General features: G+C 53.8%; 1 protein-coding gene across 1 annotated transcript in view; it reads right to left on the bottom strand.

Annotated features, from left to right (window-relative positions):
* LOC137312964 (alpha-2-macroglobulin-like) overlaps positions 1 to 23,270 on the bottom strand; it is a 144,823-nt gene that overhangs the window by 7,700 nt on the left and 113,853 nt on the right. Inside the window, exons 29-36 of the mRNA XM_067979323.1 lie at positions 17,382 to 17,464; positions 15,618 to 15,780; positions 14,955 to 15,172; positions 11,259 to 11,474; positions 4,492 to 4,625; positions 2,310 to 2,400; positions 1,692 to 1,760; positions 19 to 124 (exon numbers count right to left, since the gene is read on the bottom strand). Of these exons, the coding sequence (XP_067835424.1) occupies positions 19 to 124; positions 1,692 to 1,760; positions 2,310 to 2,400; positions 4,492 to 4,625; positions 11,259 to 11,474; positions 14,955 to 15,172; positions 15,618 to 15,780; positions 17,382 to 17,464 (1,080 nt within the window). The remainder of the gene's footprint in view (positions 1 to 18; positions 125 to 1,691; positions 1,761 to 2,309; positions 2,401 to 4,491; positions 4,626 to 11,258; positions 11,475 to 14,954; positions 15,173 to 15,617; positions 15,781 to 17,381; positions 17,465 to 23,270) is intronic.

Genomic DNA, 23,270 nt, shown 5'->3' with positions numbered 1-23,270 from the left:
CAGTTTGAGGGACCCTACCTGTCTCGTAGTAATCATAGACTTTTACATAAGCCGGCTGCAAATTCTCCACCTCAAAATTATGGATAGCGTGAAATGATAATTGTAGGAGACGATGCGATTTCATCTGGAGAGTGAAGTTGCGTCAGTACCGGAGAAACGAAGTCTCTGCCCACTAACCTCACTTTCCCATGGCCCTGGCCAAAATGCACATCTCAACTTCACATCATAAACTCACATCACAAACTCACATCACAAACCCACATCACAAACCCACATCACAAACTCACTACACAAACTCACATTACAAACTCACATCAAAACTCACATCACAAACTCACATCACAAACTCACATCAAAACTCACATCACAAACTCACATCACAAACTCACATCACAAACTCACATCACAAACTCACATCACAAACTCACATCAAAACTCACATCACAAACTCACATCCGAAACCACATCAAAACTCACATCAAAACCCACATCACAAACTCACATCACAAACTCACATCACAAACTCACATCACAAACTCACATCACAAACTCACATCACAAACTCACATCACAAACTCACATCACAAACCCACATCACAAGCTCACATCACAAACTCACATCACAAACTCACATCACAAACCCACATCACAAACTCACATCACAAACTCACATCACAAACTCACATCACATTACAAACTCACATCACAAACTCACATCACAAACTCACATCACAAACTGACATCACAATCTAACATCACAAACTCACATCACAAACTCACATCACAAAACCCACATCACAAACTCACAACACAAACCCACATCACAATCTAACATCACAAACTCACATCACAAACTCACATCTCAACCCACATCACAAACTCACATCACAAACTCACATCACAAACCAACATCACAAACTCACATCACAAACTCACATCACAAACCCACATCACAATCTAACATCACAAACTCACATCAGAAACCCACATCACAAACTCACATCACAAACTCACATCACAAACTCACATCACAAACTCACATCACAAACTCACATCACAAACTCACATCACAAACTCACTTCACAAACTCACATCACAAACTCACATCAAAACTCACATCACAAACTCACATCACAAACTCACATCAAAACTCACATCACAAACTCACAATCCAAACCACATCAAAACTCACATCACAAACTCACATCACAAACCCACATCACAAACTCACATCACAAACTCACATCACAAACTCACATCACAAACTCACATCACAAACTCACATCACAAACTCACATCACAAACTCACATCACAAACTCACATCACAAACCCACATCACAAACTCACATCAAAACTCACATCACAAACTCACATCACAAACTCACATCACAAACTCACATCACAAACTCACATCACAAACCCACATCACATCCCGCATGGCAACTCATATATTTGCTCAGTATCTCCCAGCTCATCCGGTCCATGGGACCCACCATATTCACCGTTCTCTCCGCCTCTCCGACTACCTTTGTATCCACCCCTTTGTCACCCTTTCTCTCCGTCTCTTCCTCTCTCTCTGTCTCCCTCTCTCTCTGACACCCACTTTCTCTCTCCACTTTGTAACTCTCTCTCTCCACCACTGTCTGCACCCCGCCCACAACTCCCTCCCGCTCTCTCCTCCAATACTTACCGACTCAATGTAGATTATGACATGATCATCGCGGATTTCCAATTTGCTGACATTGGCATTTTCCCTGGGCTGAAATGATGTGGAGATGAATGAATATTAATTATTATTAATGAATATAAACGAATCATAATTACTACAAATAAATATTAAATCGTCCCATGTTGGTAGACAGAATGAGTGCAGTCATCTCATCCCATTAGACCCCGACAGCACCTTCCAGGGGACGACCGCTCGGTGGGGTCTGGGTCCAAGGGTGGGCGTCAGAATGTGAGTGTCAATAAGATATTCATTCATGAGAGGGGCCACCACTGTGCAGGAATCTCGAGAAGGAACCCAGAAAGAGGCACGCCCTAACCAACCCCCACCCCCATAACCCTGGGGTCACTGGATAGGGATCAGTGACAGGAACCCCGGGGCTGAGTCACCCCTCCCTAACCCAGGGGGTCACAGGACTGGGATCAGGAGAAGTGAAAATGTCCACCTCCATCTCCTGTGTGCAACCCTCCTCCTCTCTCGCATGATACAGGATGATCTGGTCTGGAGAAGGGCATGAAAAAAACTTTTCCTTCTCCTCTGGTCCTTGAACAGATTAAAGGCCCGAGTTGAGGAAACACTCACCAACAAATCAGAACTCTCATCCGCAGAGTAACCAGAAAGCATCTTCACATCGACAATTACCATGTTCGAAACTGGACGATCGCCCGTGAAGCTAGAACAAGGAAGGGGGAAAAGGGTGAGTCACATGGCCAGAGGGGTCAATCGATATAGACTATCCAACACACACCAGTTAAACACTGACCATCTCACTAACACCCATTAAATACTGACCATCTCACACACACCCATTAAATACTGACCATCTCACTCACACCCATTAATTACTGACCATCTTACTCACACCCATTAAATACTGACCATCTCACTCACACCCATTAAATACTGACCATCTCACTCACACCTATTAAATATTGACCATCTCATCACACTCATCAAAAACTGACCATTTCAATCATACCCATTATACACTGACCATCTCACTAACACCCATTAAATACTGACCATCTCACACACACCCATTAAATACTGACCATCTCACTCACACCCATTAATTACTGACCATCTTACTCACACCCATTAAATACTGACCATCTCACTCACACCCATTAAATACTGACCATCTCACTCACACCTATTAAATATTGACCATCTCATCACACTCATCAAAAACTGACCATTTCAATCATACCCATTATACACTGACCATCTCACTCACACCCATTAAATACTGGCCATCTCACGAACACAAATTAAATACTGACCTCACTCACACCCATTAAATATTGACCATCTCATCACACTCATCAAAAACTGACCATTTCAATCATACCCATTATATACTGACCATCTCACTCACACCCATTAAATACTGAACATCTCAATAACATCCATTAAATACTGACCATCTCACTCAGACCCAATAAATACTGACCAGCTGAATAAAACCCATTAAATACTGACGATCTCACTCACACCCATTAAAAACTGACCATCTGAATAAAACCCATTAAATACTGATCATCTCCCTCACACCCATTAAATACTGACCATTCACTCACACCCATTTAATACTGACCATCTCAATCAGACCAATTATATACTGACCATCTCACTCACACCCATTAAATACTGACCATCTCACTCACACCCATTAAATACTGACCATCTCAATCACATCCATTAAATACTGACCATCTCACTCACACCTATGAAATACTGACCTTTTAATCACACCAATTAAATACTGACCATCTCAATCACACCCATTATATAATGACCATCTCACTCACACCCATTAAATACTGACCATTCACTCACACCCATTATATACTGACCATCTCAATCAGACCCATTATTTACTGACCATCTCACTCACACCCATCAAGGACTGACCATCTCAATCACACCCATTAAATACTGACCATTCACTCACACCAATTAAATACTGACCACCTCACTCACACCCATTATATACTGACCATCCCGCTCGCACCCATTAAATACTGACCATCCCATTCACACCCACTAAATACTGACCATCCAACTCACACCCATTAAATACTGACCATTCACTGACACCCATTAAATACTGACCATTCGATTCACACCCATTGAAAGCAGACTATCTCACTCACAACTAAATACTGACCATCTCACTAACACCCATTAAATACTGGCCATCGCACTCACAGCCATTAGATACTGACCATTCCATTCACACCAATTCAATACTGACCATCTCAATCACACCCATTAAATACTGACCATCTCACTCGCACCCATGAAATACTGACCATCTCAATCACACCCATTAACTACTGACCATCTCACTCCTTCGTCAGGTGAGTGTGGGATTCGGATTCCATGGTAGGTTGCCTCACCTGACGAAGGTGAAAGCCTCCAAAAGCTTGTGATTTTCAAATAAAACAGTTGGACTATAACCTGTTGTTATAAGATTCCTTACATTTGTCAACCCCAGTCCATCACCGGCATCTCCACATCACCGTTAAATACTGACCATCCCCCTCACACCCATTTAATACTGACCATCCCACTCACACCTATTAAATACTGACCATCCCCCTCACACCCATTAATTACTGACCATCTCACTCACACCCATTAAATACTGACCAACACCCTCACACCTATTAAATACTGACCATCCCCCTCACACCCACTAAATACTGACCATCTCATTCACACCCATTAAACACTGACCATCCTTTGTCACTTTACTCACGTGACGTTGATGTCGATCCTGGGCTTTGAGATTTCACTCGTATTTTCAAATATTGAATTTACTGTCACCATCTCCACAGTTACGCTGAACGCGGGGTCTTTCATTGCGGGAGGTGTGTTGTATCGGAGAGTTGCCTGGAATTGGAAGTGATTTAGTTACTTGATCGTCAGCAAGGTCTGACCAAGGAGGGACCAATTCAATGCCACCCTCTCCCCAAATGCCTATCGCGCTCCTCCTCAAATCCCTCACACCCTCTACCCAAATGCCTCTCTCGCACCTGCTCAAAACCCTCACACCCTCTCCCCAAATCCCTCTCTAGCACCTCCTTAAATCCCTCACATTCACTCCCCATGTCACTCTTTCGCACCTCCTCAAAATCCTCACACCCTCTCCCAATATCCATCACTCCCACATCTACATATCCCTCACGAGCACCTCTCCCCAAATCCCTCTCTCGCAACTCATCAAATCCCTCACATCATCTCCCCATATCGCTCACTCCCAACTGCTCAAATCCTTCAACCCCCTCCCCATATCCATCACTCCCACATCTACATATCCCTCACTCGCACCTCTCCACATATCCCTCACTCGCACCTCGCAATCCTCTCCCCACATCCCTCACTCTCATTTCTACATATCCCTAACTCCCCCGTCACATATCCCTCAATCCCCCACCCCATATCCATCACTCCCCCATAACATATCCCTCATTCCCTCCTTCCTACCCGCTCCCAATATCACTCACCCCCACCTTCCCACACTCTCCTCATATCCCTCATTCCCACCTTCCCACGCTCTCCTCACTTCGCTCATTCCCACCTCCTCCTCCACTTCCGTATTTAATTCCTTCTTTCCACCCTCCCTCGCTCACCTCCTTCTCTTGGAATAACTGAAGCTGGGAATTGGGTATGATGCTGGCTCTCTACTGAGGCGGTGGAAGTGGGAGAAGGAGGGAAAGAGGTAGGGAGAGAAGGAAGGGAAGCGAGGGAGGGAAGGGAAGAAAAGTGAGGGAAGCGAGTGGGAGGCAAAGGGAAGGGTGGGGAGGCGAGCGGAAACGAGCTAAAGGGATGGAAGGAATGGAGAGGGGAGGGAGGGGAAGGGTATAGAGAGAGGATGGGGAATGGGAGGGAGGGAGATAGTGGAGGGAGAGAGGGGAGGGAAGGGTACGGAGGGGACGCACTGGTGACGGGGATGGAGGGAATGATGGAAGGGAAGGAGAGGGAGGGAATGAAAGGGAGGATAATCAGCGGTGATGGGAGGGATTGGAAGTGAGGGAAGGAGACGAAGAAAGGGAGGGGAAGAGAGTGAGGGAGGATTGTGAAGGAGGGAGGCCGAGCAGGGGGAGGAACAGATGGGAAATGAAGGCAGGAAAGGAAGGGAAGAGACGATGGACGGAGGGAATTCAAGACGGGAGGGAGGGGTGGGAGTAATGGAGGGGAGAAAGCGAGGGAGGTGAAGGGTGGAAGGGAAGGAGGGTGGGAAGGAGGATAAAAGAAAGGGAAGGGGAGGGGAGGAAGAAGGTTGGGAGAGGGAAGGGTGGAAGGGATGAGGGACGGAGCAAACGAGAGGAAGAACAGGAGGGAGAGGAGTGCGGAAGGGCGGTAGAGGAGGGAGGGTGGGAGAGGAGTGAGAGCAAGGTGAGAGGAAGGAGATGGAGAGAGGAAGGAGATGGCGAGAGGGAGGGAGGGAGGGAGAGAGGGAGGGAGGGAGGGAGAGAGGGAGAGAGAGAGGGAGAGAGAGAGGGAGGGAGGGAGAGAGGGAGGGAGGGAGGGAGAGAGGGAGGGAGGGAGAGAGGGAGAGAGAGAGGGAGAGAGGGAGGGAGGGAGGGAGGGAGGGAGGGAGGGAGGGAGGGAGGGGAGGGGAGGGAGGGAGGGGAGGGGAGGGAGGGAGGGGAGGGGAGGGAGGGAGGGAGGGAAGGAATGAGGGATGAAGGGAACGAGTGGAGGAGAAAGGGGAGCTCGGAGGAGAGGGGAGGGAGGAATACCGGAAGGGAGGGAGGGAGGAAGGGTTAAAGGGAGTGGAGAGGGAAGGAAGGAAAGGGAGATGGTTGGGAGGGAGTGGAGATAGATGAGTGTTGTGAGGGAGGGTGGGGAGCGAGGCACAAATGGAGGGGAGAGGGGAGCGAGGGTGGGAGTGAGAGACGCGTGAGGGAGGGATAGGAGGGAGGGAGGGAGGGAGGGAGGGAGGGAGGGAGGGAGGGAGGGAGGGAGGGAGGGAGGGAGGGAGGGAGGGAGGGAGGGGAGGGAGGGGAGGTAGGGGAGGGAGGGGAGGGAGGGAGGGGAGGGAGGGGAGGGAGGGAGGGGAGGGAGGGAGGGGAGGGAGGGAGGGAGGGGAGGGAGGGAGGGAGGGGAGGGAGGGAGGGGAGGGGAGGGAGGGAGGGGAGGGAGGGAGGGAGGGGAGGGAGGGAGGGAGGGGAGGGAGGGAGGGGAGGGAGGGGAGGGGAGGGAGGGAGGGGAGGGAGGGGAGGGATCGAGAGAAAGATGGGCGGGAGAGAAGGAGGGGAGAGGTTGGAGAGATGGAGAGAATGAGGGGAAGGAGTTGAAGGAGAAGATGGAAGGAGCTGATCGAGAGGCAGGGATTGAGAGAGTGAGTGAGAGGCGTTGAGTGAGTGGAGCAAGGGAGGAAGGGGATACAGCAGCGATTGAGGGAGGGAAGGATAGAGGGGTGGGACAGAGGGGTGTGAGGGAGAGAGGGCATGAGGGAGGGAAGGAAGGAGGGCAAGAGGGAGGGAAGGAAAGAGGGGAGGGAGAGAGGGAGGGGAGGAAGGGAGGCATTGATAGATTGAGGGGAGGCATTGAGGGAGTGAGTGGAGGGATTGAGTGAGTGAGGAGGGAAGGAGGGTAGGGAGATAAGGAGGGGAGGAAGGGAGGGAGTGAGTGGAGGGAGAGAGCGATTGAGGTCGTGAGGTGAAGGTGGGATTGAGGGAGTGAGCGATGGAAGCAGGGAGGGAGTGAATGATTAAGGGAGGGAAGGAGTGAGTGGAAGGAGAGAACGAAGGGTGGGTAAGAGTCGGGTTGTGAGGGAGTGAGTGAGAGGAGGCAAGGTAAAGGAGGGAGGGGAGGGATAGAGATGAATGAGTGGAGGTAAAGAATGGGGAGTGAGTGAGTGAGGGAGGGCTGTGAAGGGAGGATGAAATGGAGGGAGGGAGGGAGCGAAAGGATGGAGGGATGGGGAGGAGGGGAAAGTGACCAGGTGGGAGGGAGAGATGGGAATGGATGGTAGGGAAGAGGATGGAAGGATGGAGGAAAGTGGACAGGAATGGGAAGGAAGGAGGAAGAGAGGGAGGGAGGGGGAAGGAAGGAAGGAAGGAGGATGGAAGAAATTGTGGAAGGGATGGAAGGGAGGGAGTGGGAACGGAGAGGAAGGAGGGAAAGGAATGGAAGGGAAGGAGAAGAAGGTATAGAGAAGAGCGGAAGGGAGGGAAAGCAGGGGAGTTAGGGAGGGAAAGCAGGGGAGTTAGGGAGGGAAGGGAATGGAGAAAAGCAGGGAAGGGAGGGAGACGTAGGAAGGGATGGGAGGGACAGGAAAGGAACGGAGAGAGTGGAAGGGGGGTAGAGGAATGGAGGGAGGGAGAGAAGGGAGGGAGGGAGAGGAAGGGAGGGAGAGGAAGGGAGGGGGAGGGAGGGAGAGGAAGGGAGGGAGAGGAAGGGAGGGAGAGGGAGGGAGAGGAAGGGAGGGAGAGAAGGGAAGGCTGGGAGAGAAGGGGAGGTTGGGAGAGAAGGGAAGTTAGGGAGGGGAAGGGAAGGGGAGGGAAGGGATGGAGAGAAAGTGAAGGGAGCGAGGGAGAGTGAGGAAGGCGAGGGAGGGTGAGGAAGGGGAGGGAGGGTGAGGGAGGGTGAGGAAGGGGAGGGAGGGTGAGGCAGGGAAAGGAGGGAGAGGAAGGAATGGAGAGGAAGGGAAAGGGAGGGAGAGAAGCGATGGAGGGAAAGGAAGGGAGTGAGAGGAAGGGAAATGGCGGGACAGAAAGGAGGGGGGAGAGGATTGGAGGGAGAGGAGGGGATGGAGAGGAAGGGAAGGGATGGAGAGGAAGGGAAGGGATGGAGAGGAAGGGAAGGCAGGGAGGGAGGGAGAGAGGAAAGGGAGGGAGGGAGAGAGGAAAGGGAGGGAGATGAATGCAAGGGTGGGAGAGAAGAGAAGGGAGGGAGAGAAAGTAAGGAGGGAGCGGGAACAGTGTGGATAGAGGGTGAGGAAGTTGAGGGAGGGTGAGGAAAGAAGGGATGGGAAGGAGGGAGGGAATGTTGATAGCGGAAGTGAAGGGAGGAATGGAGTGAGAGGAAAGGTAGGGAGGGAGATAGGGAAGAGAAGAAGGTAGGAAGAATGTGAAGGAGAGAGGGAGGGGAAGGGATGGAAGTGAATGGGGAGGGAGAGGGGGAGGGGATAGAGCTGAAGGGAGGGGAGAGAGGGAAGGAAGGAGGGCAGAAGGGAGGGAAGGCAAAGGAAAGGGAAGAGAATGGGAAGTGTGGAAGGGAAGAAGGAGGGAAGGAAAGAAGGAAGTAAGGGAGGGAGGGAGGGAGGACAGGGATCGGAGGGAAAGAAATGGGATGGGAGGGGAGGGAAGGGAATGAGGGAAAGATGGAGGTAGGGAGTGAGTGTTCGGAGGGAATGCAGGAAGGAAGGAGGGGAAGCAGGGAGTGAAGGGAAGGAGGTAGGGAGGTAGAGGAAGGGAAGGCAGGGAGAGAAATGGAAGGGATGGAGGGAGGGAGAGGAAGGGAAGAGAGGGAGTGAAGGGAAGGGAAGGAGATGAAGGGAGGGAGTGAGAGGTAGTGAGGTAGAGGAAGGGAAGGGAGGGAGATGAAGATAAGTGAGGGAGAGGAAGGGAGCGGAGGGAGAGGAAGGGAGTGCTGTAGAGGAAAGGAAGGGATGGAGAGGAAGGGATGGAGAAGAAGGGAATGGAGGGAAATGAAGGTAATGGAGGGGGAGGAAGGGAGGGAGAGGAAGGGAAGGGAGGGAGAGGAAGGGAAGGGAGGGAGAGGAAGTGAGGGAGAGGAAGGAAAGGGAGGGGGAGAAAGGAAAGGGACGGAGGGAGAGAAGCGAGGGATGGAGAGGAAGGGAGGGAGAGTATGGGGAGAAAAGGGAAGGGAGGGAGAGAAAGATAATGCAGAGAGAGGAAGGGAGTAGAGAGAGAGAAGGGAAGGGAGGGAGGGGAAGGGAGGGAGGGGAAGGGAGGGAGGGGAAGGGAGGGAGGGGAAGGGAGGGAGGGGAAGGGAGGGAATGGAGTGATGGAGAGGAAGGGAGAAGAGAAAGTAGGAGAGAGCGGAAGGGAGGGAGATGAAAAGAAGGCAGGGAGAGGAAGGCAGAGAGGCAGACAAGTGAGGGATGGAGAGTAGGGCGGAGGAGAAGAAGGGGAGAGAAGTGAAGGGAGTGAGAGGAAGGGGAGGGAGGGAGAGGAAGGGGAGGGAGGGAGAGGAACGGAAGGGAGGGAGAGGAAGGGAACGGAGGGAGAGGAAGGGAGTGAGGGAGAGATAGGCGGAGGAGAGGTAGGGGAAGATAAGTGAAGGGAGGGAGCAGAAGGGAAGGGAAGGAGAGAGGGAAGGGATAGAGAGGAAGGGAGGGAATGGAGAGAATGGAAGGCAAGGAAGAAAGAGAGGGGAAGGAGGCAGCGGGAACAAAGGGGCGGGAGTGAGAGGAAGGGAAGGGAAGGAAGGAGGGAAGGGAGGGAGAGGAAGTGAAGGGATGGAGGGAGGGAGTGAGAGGAAGGAATGGGAGGGAGCGAAGGGAAGGGAGGGAGAGAGGGAAGAGAAGAAGGTAAGAAAAATGGGAAGGAGGGAGGGAGGGGAAGGGATGGAAGTGAATGGGAAGGGGAGGGTATTGCGGGAGTGATGGAGGTGAAGGGAGGGGAGAGAGGGTGGAAAGCAGGGCAGAAGGGAGAGTAGCGAAAGGAAGGGAAGAAGGAGGCAAGGGAAGAAGGAGGGAAGTGGGAGGACGGAGAGGGATTGGAGAGAAAGAAAGAGGAGGGAAGGTAATGAGGGAAAGATGGAGGGAGGGAGTGAGGGTTAGCAGGGAGTGCGGGAAGGAAGGATGGGAAGCAGGATGTGAAAGGAAGGAGGGAGGGTGGAAGGGAGGGTGGAAGGGAGGGAAGGAAGAAAGGAGGGAAGAAGGGAGCGGAAAGAGGAAGCAAAGGGGTGTGCGGGGGTGGGGGTGGGAAAGGAAGGGCAGTTAGTTAAGGGAGGAATAGGAGCGACGGAAGAGAAGGGAGAGAGTGGATGGAGGGAGAAGTGAAAGTTAAGGGAGGGAACGATGGAGGGAGTGAGTGAAGGAGGGAATGTGGGAGGGAGGGAATGGAATGGAAGGGAGGGGAAGGGAGTGTAAGGGAGCTGAAGACTAGGGTGGGATGGGATGGAGGGAGGGAATGAAGGGAAGGATGGGAGTGAGGAAGATGTGGGAGAGAGGAAGAGAGGGGAGAGAGAGAGGGAGCGGAGGGAGCGGGAAGGTGAGTGGGAGTGTACGAAGAACGGGAGGCAGTGATGGGAGGGTGGGAGCGGAGGGAGGAATGGTGGGGAGAGAGAGAAAGGAGGTTTGGGAAGGAGGGAAGGGAGTGAAGAAGGAGAGGAGGGAGGGATGGAGGGAGTGAGGGAGGGAGGGGAAGAAGGGAAGGGAGCAGAGTGAGGGAGAGGAGCAGCGTGAGGGAGGGAGTCGAGAGGAGGAGGGAAGGAGGGAGGGGAAGAGGTGAGGAAGGAGGGCGGGATGGAGGGATGGAGAGTGGGGAGCGAGGGGGAGAGGGAAGGGAGGGAGTAAAGGGAGGGAGAGAGGGAGTGATGACTAACCTGCAGAAGGAGGCAGCTTTTCCCTTTGACCTGGACGCTGTAATCTCCGGGAATCTCCTCTAATTTCTGTCGCTGGAGCAGTAACTGGTTGGAGGCATCGACGTGGAACTCGCTGTGAATTCCAGCCTCGGTGCTGATGGTCACTGAGTTGTGGGGCTCACTGACATGGGTCAGCTGGGCGTAGAGGGAGAGGGCCTGCAGAGCAACCACTGTGTCCTGAGGGAGGAAGGAGAGGGTCAGTAAATGCAGCACCCCACGGGGAGCAGGTCACAAGGAGCAGGAAATCTCTGGCCTGTGCTGATCAATCCCGAGATGGAACTGAGCTACACACACAAACACAAACACACACACACACACACACACACACAAACGGTGAGAGGACAGTGTCTGACCCACTGACCCACCCAGTTCCCATCAGAGAGAGGAGAACTTCACCCCCTCTCTCTGGGGGGTTTAACCCAGTTCCCAGAGGATGAGAGAACACTCTGGGTCGGGGGGGGGGGGGGGTGGTGGGGGGTGGTGGGGGTGGTGAGCAGCCAGATGTCGTGGTCCATATCGGTACCAAGGACATAGGTAGAAAGAGGGATGAGCTCTTGCAGGCAGTTGTTATGAAGTTAGGAAAGAGATTAAGATCCAGGTCCTCAAGGGTAGTAATCTCCGGATTACTCACGGTGCCACGCGCTAGCTGGTATAGAAATAGGAGGATAGAGTAGATGAATGGGTGGCTGGAGAGATGGTGCAGGAGGCAGCGCTTTAGATTCCTGGGGCATTGGGACCAGTTCTGGGGAAGGTAAGACCTCTACAGGCCGGATGGGTTGCCCCTCATCGGAGCTGGGAGGTTCGCTAGTGCTGTTGAGGGTGGGGGGATTAAAGTAATTTGATAGTGGGGGGATCACCAGGGTGTAGAACTGGAAAGGAGAAACAAGGGGCCCAAAGGATCGGGGAGAAAGATAGCACTAGAGCAAGTAATAGTACAGTATCAGGTGTGATCAGGCTGAGAGAGAGTACAACACAGTCTGGTTTGCAGAGCATGTGTGTAAACGCATGAAGCCTGGTGAATAAGGTTGGTGAGCTGCAGACATAAATAACCACATGGGAATATGATGTAATGGTGATAACGGAGACCTGGCTCAAAAAAGGGCAGGATTGGGTACTAAATATTCCTGGATACTAGGTATTCAGGAAAGATAGGGAAGGAAAGAAAGGAGGCAGATGGCAGTATTGATTAAAGACAATGTCCTGTAGGGGTCAAGGACAGAATCTATTTGTTTCGAGTTAAGAAACAATAGAGGTGCCATTATACTAATGGGTGTATTCTGTAGGCCACCAACTGGTGGAAGGAGATATAGGAGGAAATTTGCAGGGAAATTACAGCAAGTGCAAGAACTATAGATTTGTGACAATGGGCGACTTCAACTATCCTAATATAGACTGGGATAGTAATAATATATGGGGCAAAGAGGGGGAGGGATTTTTGAAATATGTGCAGGAAATCTTTCTTGACCAGTATGTTTCTGGCCCAATGAGGCGGGAGGCACTGCTGGATTTGATTCTAGGGAATGAGGAGGGACAAGTGGAGCAAGTGTCTGTGAGGGAGCATTTCGGAAATAGCGATCATAATATCATAAAGTTTAGAATTGCTATGGAAAAGGACACGGGTCATTCTGAATTAAAAATACTCAGATCTTGCCAGGGAAAATTGAAATTAAAGATTGGCAGGCAAAACTGTAATTGAACAGTGGGCGGACTTTAAGGAGGAGATGCTTCGGGTACAGTCTCGGTACATTTTTTTAGAGACAGAAAGATAGGGCAACTAAAGCCAGAGCTCCCTGGATGATAAAAGAGATACTGAGTAAGATGAAACGGAATAAAGGGGCGTATGTATGACAGATGTCAGGTTAATAAGACAAGTGAGAACCAGGCTCAGTATAGAAAGTTCAGAGGGGAAGTGAAAAATGAAATAAGAGGGGCAAAGAGAGAGTATGAGAACAGGCTGGCAGCCAATATGAAAGGGAATTCAAAAGTTTTCTCCAGACGTGTAAATAGTAAATGGGTAATAAGAGGAGGGGTTGGGCCGATTAGGGACCATAAAGGAGATCTGCTCATGGAGGCAAAGGGAATGGCCGAGTTACTAAATGAGTGCTTTGCATCTGACTTTACCAAGCAAGAAGATGCTGCCAGAGTCTCGGTAAAAGAAGATACAATTGAGATGCTGAATGGGCTAACAATTGATAAAAAGGTACTAGAAAGGCTGGCTGTGCTTGAAGCAGATAAGTCACCCGGTGCGGATGGGATGCATTCGAGGTTGCTGAGGGATGTAAGGGTGGAAATTGCAGAGATACTGGCCACAATCTTCCAAACATCCGTAGATACGGGGGTGGTGCCAGAGGACAGAGGAATTGCAAATGTTACAGCCTCGTTCAACAAGGGTGTAAGGTTAAACCCAGTAACTACAGGCCAGTCAGTTTAACTCAGTGGTGGGAAAGTGGTGAAAGGTTGTTTTTTGGACTGGAGGGAGGTGTACAGTGGTGTTCCACAGGGGTCACTGCTTGGACCACTGCTTTTTTTGATATATATTAATGACTTGGACTTGGGTGTATAATTTCAAAATTTCCACATGACACAAAACTTGGAAGTGTAGTAAACAGTGAGGAGGATAGTGATAGACTACAAGAGGATATAGACAGGCTGGTGGCATGGGCGGACACGTGTCAGATGAAAGTTATCGCAGAAAAATACAAAATGGTACATTTCGGTAGGAAGAACGAGGACAGGCAATATAAACTAGAGGGCACAATTCTAAAAGGGGTACAGGAACAGAGAGATCTGGGGGTATATGTGGATAAGTCGTTGAAGGTGTCAGAGTAGGTTGAGAAATTGGTTAATAATGCATACGGCATCCTGGGCTTTATAAATAGAGGCAGAGAGTACAAAAGTATGGAAGTCATGATGAACCTTTATAAAACACTGGTTCGGCCACAACTAGAGTATAGTGTCCAGTTCTGGGCACTGCACTTTAGGAAAGATGTGAAGGCCTCAGAGAGGGTGCAGAAGAGATTTACTAGAATGATTCCAGGGATGAGGGACTTATGTTACGTGGATAGATTGGTGAAGCTGGGGTTTATCTCCTTGGAACAGAGAAGGTTGCGAGGAGATTTGATCGAGGTGTTCAAAATCATGAAGGGTCTGGACAGACTGGATAGAGAGAAAGTGTTCACATTGGCGGAAGGGTCAACGACCAGAGGACATAGATTTAAGGTGATTGGCAAAAGAACCAAAGGTGACATGTGGAAAAGCTTTTTTACGCAGCGAGTTGTCAGTTCAGGGATGCACTGTCCGAGGGGGTGATGGAGGCAGATTCAATCATCGCCTTCAAAAGGGAACTGGATAAGTACTTGAAATGAAATGAATTACAGGGCTATGGTGAAGTGCAGGGGAGTGGGACTAGCTGGATTGCTCTTGCATAGACCCGGCACGGACTCGGCGGGCCGAATGGCCTCTTTCTGTTCTGTATCCTTTCAATGATTCTATGACAGTGTCGGAACCACTGACCCACCCAGTCTCCATCAGAGAGAGGAGCCCTTAATCCCCTTTGTCTGTGGTGGGATTTAACCCCAGCTCCCAGTTGGTGAGGTCGGGCCATTGGCCCTCGTGTTCTCTCCTTCTCTCTCTCCTCCGCCTCCTCCCCCGAGTTACCTGCGTCGACGCAAACCCGCCTTGGGAATTCCTCTGCTTGACCAGCCAGCTGACGATTGGAGTTGCCTGGCTCAGGTCAGAGATCGTAACCTGGGGCTTGGAGAGGAGGGCCAGCAGGACGTAGGCCGTCATCTCCACCTCCGCCGAAGGGGCCCTCCACCAGAACCCCCACTCCTCCTCCTCCGCCTTGTCCGCCCGCTGCCAGTGGGTCAACCCGCCTGCAACAGAGAGATCGGTGTCATCGTTAACTACGCATCACCCCACGGTTGAAGAGCCAGTTCCCGACATGCTCCGCGGTGAATAGCCAGTGAATCTCCTTATTGTCGAAGAACCATCCCCCTCAGCGCATGTTTGAATGAGCAGCCGCTCATTACCCTCCGTGGAGAATAACCAGAACCTCCAGCCACCGATGAATATCAGCCCCTTCCCCCATTTTTGATTATCCAGCCCCTCCCCCCATGGTTGAATAACCAGCACCTCCCCCATGGTTCAATAACCAGCCCCCTCCCCCCCCCCCCCCCCCCCGTGGTTGAATAAACAGCACCTCCCACCATGGTTGAATAACCAGCTCCCCCCCGTCTTCCAGGGGGGCAGGAAGGGCCCTGGTTTGTGGGGGAGTAGGGGAGGAGGTGGGTGGAGAGAGTGCGGTTGAATAAGGCCCACCTTGTTTGATGGCCAGTCCCTCGAGCCTGAGTAGTAGTTGCTCCCTCGTGGCCTGGTCCCCAGCCAGGGTGAAGGTGTAGGCCAAGAGGGCCAAGGTGTAGGTGCTGTTCACCTTATCCAGTGCCCTCCTCAGGCAACCGAGGGCCCCGTCTGTCACTCCCGTCTATACAGAATAGGGAGATGAAGTCAAGTCAGAGACACAGACTCACACCTACCTCCCCATATCGCTGAATCCCACCGCCTATATCCCTCGCTCCCACCTCCCCATATCGCTCAATCCCACCTCTTATATCCCTCGCTCCCACCTCCCCATATCCCTCGCTCCCACCTCCCCATATCACTCAATCACACCCCCCATATCTCTCGCTCCCACCTCCCCATATCGCTCAATCCCACCTCCCATATTCCTGGCTCCATCCCACCTCCCATATCCCTCGCTCCCACCTCCCCATATCACTGAATCCCACCTCCCATATACCTCGCTCCCACCTCCCCATATCCCTCGCTCCCACCTCCCCATATCGCTCAATCCCACCTCCCATATCCCTCGCTCCCACCTCCCCATATCGCTCAATCCCACCTCCCATATGCCTCACTTCCACATCCCCATATCCCTCACTCCCATCATCCCATATAACTCACTCACACCTCCCCATATCACTCAATCTCACCTCCTATATGCTTCAATCCCACTTCCCCTTATCCCTTACTCCAATCGCCCCATATTCCTCACTCACACCTCCCCATATCATTCAATCCCACCTCTCATATGCCTCACTCCCACCTCACCATATCACTCAATCCCACTTTCCTTGTTCCTCACTCCCACTGCCCCATATCCCTCAATCCCACCGCCACATATCCATCACTCCCACCGCCCCATAGCGCTCAATCCCAGCTCCCCATATCCCTCACTCCAACCTCCACATATCCCATACTTCCACATCTTTCACCCCCAGTTCCACATATGCCTCATGTCCACCTCACCATAATCCCTCATCCCCACCTCCAATATCCTACACTCCCACCTCCCATATGCCACACTCCCACATCACTATATCCCATAAAACAACATTATCATATCCCGCACTCCCACCTCCAATATCACTACTTCCCCTCCGATATCTCTCACACCCAGAACATCATATCACTCACTCCCATCTCCCATATCCCACACTCCCACATCACCGTATCCCTCACTTCCACATCACCATATCCCTCACTCGCACTTCACCATATCATACACTCACACCTCCCATATCCCACAGTCCCACCTCCCATATCACACACTCAAACATCATCATATCCCGCAATCCCACATCACCATATCCCTCACTCCCACATCCCATATCCTACACTCCCACATCACCTTATCTCACACGCCCACCTCCCATATCCAACACTCCCAACATCACCTTATCCCACACTCTCATCTCCCATATCCCACACTCACAACATCACCTTAGCCCATGCTCCCACCTCCCATATCCCACACTCCCACATCACCGTATCACTCACTCCCACATCACCATATCAATTACTCACATCTCCCATAACTCTCATTCCCAACTCTCACCTCCCATACCTGTCACTCCAATCTCCCCAATCCCTCACTCCCAAACCCCACCCACCCGGTGATGGCCTACAGTGTGAACGACTATCATTCCTTGGTCATCTTGCCTTCCCTGATGGCTACGGTACCCATAACAACGACTACCTCTCCCTCACCTCACGGCAGCGCTCCACTGTCCAAAGCCATCTTACCTCAAAGGTCACCCTCTCATTGCTGGAAATTATGGTCCACGGCAGTGTGATGTTGGCTTCTTCACCGAACTGGGACGCAGGCTCTGAAAATACGAATGCGCAGAGTAGGCCCAAACTGGGGAGTTACACTTGAGTAGTTTTGGGCCTCCAGTGATGGACTGGAGTCAGGTGTTGGCCCAGACCGGAGATTGAGGGACTGGAGTCAGGTGTAGACCCAGACCGTGGAGTGAGGTACTGAAGTCAGGTGTAGGAACAGACCGGGGAGTGCGGAACTGGAGTCAGGTGTAGGCCCAGAACGGGGAGTGAGGGATTGGTGTAAGGTGTAGGCCCAGACCGGGGAGTGAGGGACTGGAGTCAGGTGTAGGCCCAGACCGGGGAGTCAGGCACTGGAGTCAGGTGTAGGCCCAGACCGGGGAGTCAGGCACTGGAGTCAGGTTTAGGCCCAGAAAGGGGTGTGAGGGACTGGAATCCAGTGTAGGCCCAGACCGGGGAGTGAGGGACTGGAGTCAGGTAGATCCCCAGATCGGGCAGTGAGTGACAGGAGTCAGGTGTAGGCCCAGACCGGGGAGTGAGGGACTGGAGTCAGGTGTAAGCCCAGACCGGGGAGTGAGGGACTGGAATCAGGTGTAGGCCCAGACTGGTTAGTGACGGATTGGAGTCGGGTGTAGGCCCAGACCGGTGTGTGAGGGACTGGAGTCAGGTGTCGGCCCAGGTTGCGGAGTGAGAGACTGGAGTCGGGTGTAGGCCCACACCGTGGAGTGAGGGACTGGAGTCAGGTGTAGGCCCAGACCGGGGAGTGAGCTACTGGAGTCAGGTGTAGGCCCAGACCGTGGAGTGAGGGACTGGAGTCAGGTGCAAAACCCAGACTGGGGAGTTAGGGACTGGAGTCAGGTGTTGGCCAAGGCCTGGGAGTGAGGGACTGGTGTCAGGTGTAGGCCCAGACCGGGTAGTGAGGGACTGGATTGAGATGTAGGCCCAGACCGGGGAGTGAGGGACTGGAGTCAGGTGTAGGCCCAGACCGGGTAGTGAGGGACTGGAGTCAGGTGTAGGCTGAGACCGGGGAGTGAGGGACTGGAGTCAGTTGTAGGCTCAGACCGGGGTGTGAGGCACTGGTTTCAGGTGTAGGCCCAGACTGGTGAGTGAGGGACTGGAGTCAGGTGCAGGCCCAGACAGAGGAGTGCCGAACTGGAGTCAGGTGTAGGCCCAGAACGGGGAGTGAGGGATTGGTGTAAGGTGTAGCCCCAGACCGGGGAGTGAGGGACTGGAGTCAGGTGTGGGCCCAGACCGGGGAGTCAGGCAATGGAGTCAGGTTTAGGCCCAGACAGAGGAGTGAGGGACGAGAATCAGGTGTAGGCCCAGACCGGGGAGTGAGCGACTGGAGTCAGGTGTAGTCCCAGACCGGGTAGTGAGGGACTGGAATCAGGTGCAGGCTCAGACCGGGGAGTGAGGTACTGGAGTCAGTTGTAGGCTCAGAACGGGGACTGAGGTATTGAAGTCAGGTGTAGGAACAGACCGGGGAGTGATGGATTGGAGTCAGGTGTTGGCCCAGACCCTGGAGTGAGGGACTGGAGTCAGGTGTAGGCCCAGACCGGGGTGTGAGGGACTGGAGTCAGGTGTAGGAACAGACCGGGATGTGCGGGACTGGAGTCAGGTTTAGTCCCAGACCGGGGAGTGAGGGACTGGAGTCAAGTTTAGGCACAGACCGGGAATTGAGGGAGTGGATTCAGGTGCAAAACCTATACAGGGGAGTGAGGGACTGAAGTCAGGTGTGGGCTCAGACCGGGGTGTGAGGCACTTGAAGCGGATGTGGGCACAGACCGGGGATTGAGGGATTGGAGTCAGGTGTGGGCCCAGACGGGGGAGTGAGGGAGTGGAGTCAGGAGTGGGCTCAGACCAGGGAGTGAGGGACTGGAAGCGGATGTGGGCCCAGACCGGGGATTGAGGGATTGGAGTCAGGTGTGGGCCCAGACGGGGGAGTGAGGGACTGGAGTCAGGAGTGGGCCCAGACCGGGGAGAGAGGGAATGGAGCCAGGTGTAGGCCCAGAACGGGGAGTGAGGGATTGGTGTAAGGTGTAGGCCCAGACCGGGGAGTGAGGGACTGGAGTCAGGTGTAGGCCCAGACCGGGGAGTCAGGCACTGGAGTCAGGTGTAGGCCCAGACCGGGGAGTCAGGCAATGGAGTCAGGTTTAGGACCAGAAAGGGGTGTGAGGGACTGGAATCCAGTGTAGGCCCAGACCGGGGAGTGAGGGACTGGAGTCAGGTAGATCCCCAGATCGGGCAGTGAGTGACAGGAGTCAGGTGTAGGCCCAGACCGGGGAGTGAGGGACTGGAGTCAGGTGTAAGCCCAGACCGGGGAGTGAGGGACTGGAATCAGGTGTAGGCCCAGACTGGTTAGTGACGGATTGGAGTCGGGTGTAGGCCCAGACCGGTGTGTGAGGGACTGGAGTCAGGTGTCGGCCCAGGTTGCGGAGTGAGAGACTGGAGTCGGGTGTAGGCCCAGACCGTGGAGTGAGGGACTGGAGTCAGGTGTAGGCCCAGACCGGGGAGTGAGGGATTGGTGTAAGGTGTAGCCCCAGACCGGGCAGTGAGGGACTGGAGTCAGGTGTAGGCCCAGACCGGGGAGTCAGGCACTGGAGTCAGGTTTAGGCCCAGACAGAGGAGTGAGGGACGAGAATCAGGTGTAGGCCCAGACCGGGGAGTGAGCGACTGGAGTCAGGTGTAGTCCCAGACCGGGTAGTGAGGGACTGGAGTCAGGTGCAGGCTCAGACCGGGGAGTGAGGTACTGGAGTCAGTTGTAGGCTCAGAACGGGGACTGAGGTATTGAAGTCAGGTGTAGGAACAGACCGGGGAGTGATGGATTGGAGTCAGGTGTAGGCCCAGACCAGGGAGTGAGGGACTGGAGTCAGATGTAGGCCCAGACCGCGGAGTGAGGCACTGGATTCAGCTGTAAGCTAAGACCGGGAAGTGAGGGACTGGAGTCAGGTTTAGGCCCAGTCCGAGGAGTGAGGGACTGGTGACGGGTGTAGGCCCAGAACTTGGAGTGAGGAACTGGAGTCAGTTGTAGGCACAAACCGGGGTGTGAGGGACTGGAGTCAGGTGTCGGAACAGACCAGGAAGTGCGCGACTGGAGTCAGGTGTAGACCCAGACCAGGGAGTGAGGGACTGGAGTCAAGTGTAGGCACAGACCGGGGATTGAGGGACTGGAGTCAGGTAGATGCCCAGACCGGGCATTGAGTGACAGGAGTCAGGTGTAGGCCCAGACCGGGGAGTGAGGGACTGGAATCAGGTGTAGGCCCAGACCGGGTGTGAGTGACTGGAGTCGGATGTAGGCCCAGAACGGTGAGTGAGTGACTGGAATCAGATGTAGGCCCAGGCCGGGGAGTGAGGGATTTCAGTCGGGTGTAGGCCAAGACCGGAGCGTGTGGGACTGGAGTCAGGTGTGGGCTCAGACCGGGGTGTGAGGCACTGGAGTCAGGTGTACGCCCAGACTGCGGAGTGAGTGACTGGAGTCAGTTGTAGGCCCAGACCTGGGAGTGAGAGACTGGAGCCAGGTGTCGGCCCAGACCGGAGAGTGAGGGATTGGAGTCAGGTGTAGGCTCAGACCGGGTAGTGAGGGACTGGAGTCAGGTATAGGAACAGACCGGGGAGTGCAGGACTGGAGTAATGTGTAGGCCCAGACCAGGGAGTGAGGGACTGGAAGCGGATGTGGGCCCAGACCGGGGATTGAGGGATTGGAGTCAGGTGTGGGCCCAGACGGGGGAGTGACGAACTGAAGTCAGGTGTTGGCCCAGACCGGGATGTGAGAGACTGGAGTCAGGTGTAGGAACAGACCGGGATGTGCGGGACTGGAGTCAGGTTTAGTCCCAGACCGGGGAGTGAGGGACTGGAGTCAAGTTTAGGCACAGACCGGGAATTGAGGGAGTGGATTCAGGTGCAAAACCTATACAGGGGAGTGAGGGACTGGAGTCAGGTGTGGGCTCAGACCGGGGTGTGAGGCACTTGAAGCGGATGTGGGCCCAGACCGGGGATTGAGGGATTGGAGTCAGGTGTGGGCCCAGACGGGGGAGTGAGGGACTGGAGTCAGGAGTGGGCTCAGACCAGGGAGTGAGGGACTGGAAGCGGATGTGGGCCCAGACCGGGGATTGAGGGATTGGAGTCAGGTGTGAGCCCAGACGGGGGAGTGAGGGACTGGATTCAGGAGTGGGCCCAGACCGGGGAGAGTGGGAATGGAGCCAGGTGTAGGCCCAGACCGGGGTGTTAGGGACTGGAGTCAGGTGTAGGCCCAGACCGGGGTGTGAGGTACTGGAGTAAGTTGTAGGCACAGACCGGGGAGTGAGGGATTTGGTGTCAGGTATAGGCCCAGACAGGGGTGTGAGGGACTGGAGTCAGGTGAAGGTACAAACCAGAGTGTGAGGGACTTGAGTCAAGTGTAGGAACAGACCGTGGAGTGAGGGACAGGAGTCAGGTGTAGACCCAGACCGGGGAGTGAGGGACTGGAGTCAAGTTTAGGCACAGACCGTGGATTGAGGGAGTTGAGACAGGTAGATGCCCATACCGGGAAGTGAGGGACAGGAGTCAGGTGTAGGCCCAGTCCGGGGTGTGAGGGACTGGAGTCAGTTGAAGGAACAAACCGGAGTGTGAGGGACTTGAGTCAAGTGTAGGAACAGACCGTGGAGTGAGGGAAAGGAGTCAGGTGTAGGCCCAGACCGGGGAGTGAGGGACTGATGTCAGGTGTGGGAACAGACCGGGGAGTGCAGGACTGGAGTCAGGTGTAGGTCCAGACGAGGGATTGAGGGACTGGAAGCGGATGTGGGCCAAGACCGGGGATTGAGGGATTGGAGTCAGGTGTGGGCCCAGACGGGGGAGTGACGAACTGAAGTCAGGTGTAGGCCCAGACCGGGGTGTGAGGGACTGGAGTCAGTTGAAGGCAGAAACCGGAGTGTGAGGGACTTGAGTCAAGTGTAGGAACAGACCGTGGAGTGAGGGACAGGAGTCTGGTGTAGGCCCAGACCGGGGCGTGAGGGACTGATGTCAGGTGTAGGAACAGACCGGGATGTGCGGGACTGGAGTCAAGTTTAGGCACAGACCGGGGATTGATGGAGCGGAGTCAGGTAGATGCCCAGACCGGGCAGTGAGGGACTGGAGTCAGTTGTAGTCCCACACCGTGGAGTGATGGACTGGAGTCAGGTGCAAAACCTATACAGGGGAGTGAGTGACTGGAGTCAGGTGTACGCCCAGACTGGGGAGTGAGTGACTGGAGTCAGTTGTAGGCCCAGACCTGGGAGTGAGAGACTGGAGTCAGGTGTAGGCCCAGACCGGGGAGTGAGGGACTGGAGTCAGGTGTAGTCCCACACCGTGGAGTGATGGACTGGAGTCAGGTGCAAAACCTATACATGGGAGTGAGGGACTGGAGTCACGTGTACGCCCAGACAGGGGAGTGAGTGACTGGAGTCAGTTGTAGGCCCAGACCTGGGAGTGAGAGACTGGAGTCAGGTGTAGGCCCAGACCTGAGAGTGAGGGATTGGAGTCAGGTGTCAGCTCAGACCGGGGAGTGAGGAACTGGAGTCAGGTGTAGGCTCAGACAGGGGAGTGCGGGATTGGAGTCAGGTGTCGGCCCAGACCAGGGAGTGAGGGTCTGGAGTCAGGTGTAGGCCCAGACCAGGGAGTGAGCGACTGGAGGCGGATGTGGGCCCAGACCGGGGAGTGAGGGATTGGAGTCAGGTGTGGGCCTAGACGGTGGAGTGAGGGACTGAAGTCAGTTGTAGGCCCCGACCGTGGAGTGAGGGATTTGACTCAGGTGTAGGCCCGGACCGGGGAGTGAGGGATTGGAGTCAGGTGTAGGCTCAGACCGGGGAGTGAGGGACTGGAGGCAGGTGTCGGCCCAGACTC

This window comes from Heptranchias perlo, unplaced genomic scaffold (assembly GCF_035084215.1).
Source record: "Heptranchias perlo isolate sHepPer1 unplaced genomic scaffold, sHepPer1.hap1 HAP1_SCAFFOLD_44, whole genome shotgun sequence".
Taxonomy (NCBI): Eukaryota; Metazoa; Chordata; class Chondrichthyes; order Hexanchiformes; family Hexanchidae; genus Heptranchias; species Heptranchias perlo.
Note: the sequence above shows the minus strand (reverse complement) of the source record. Positions and strands in the feature narration are given on the sequence as shown.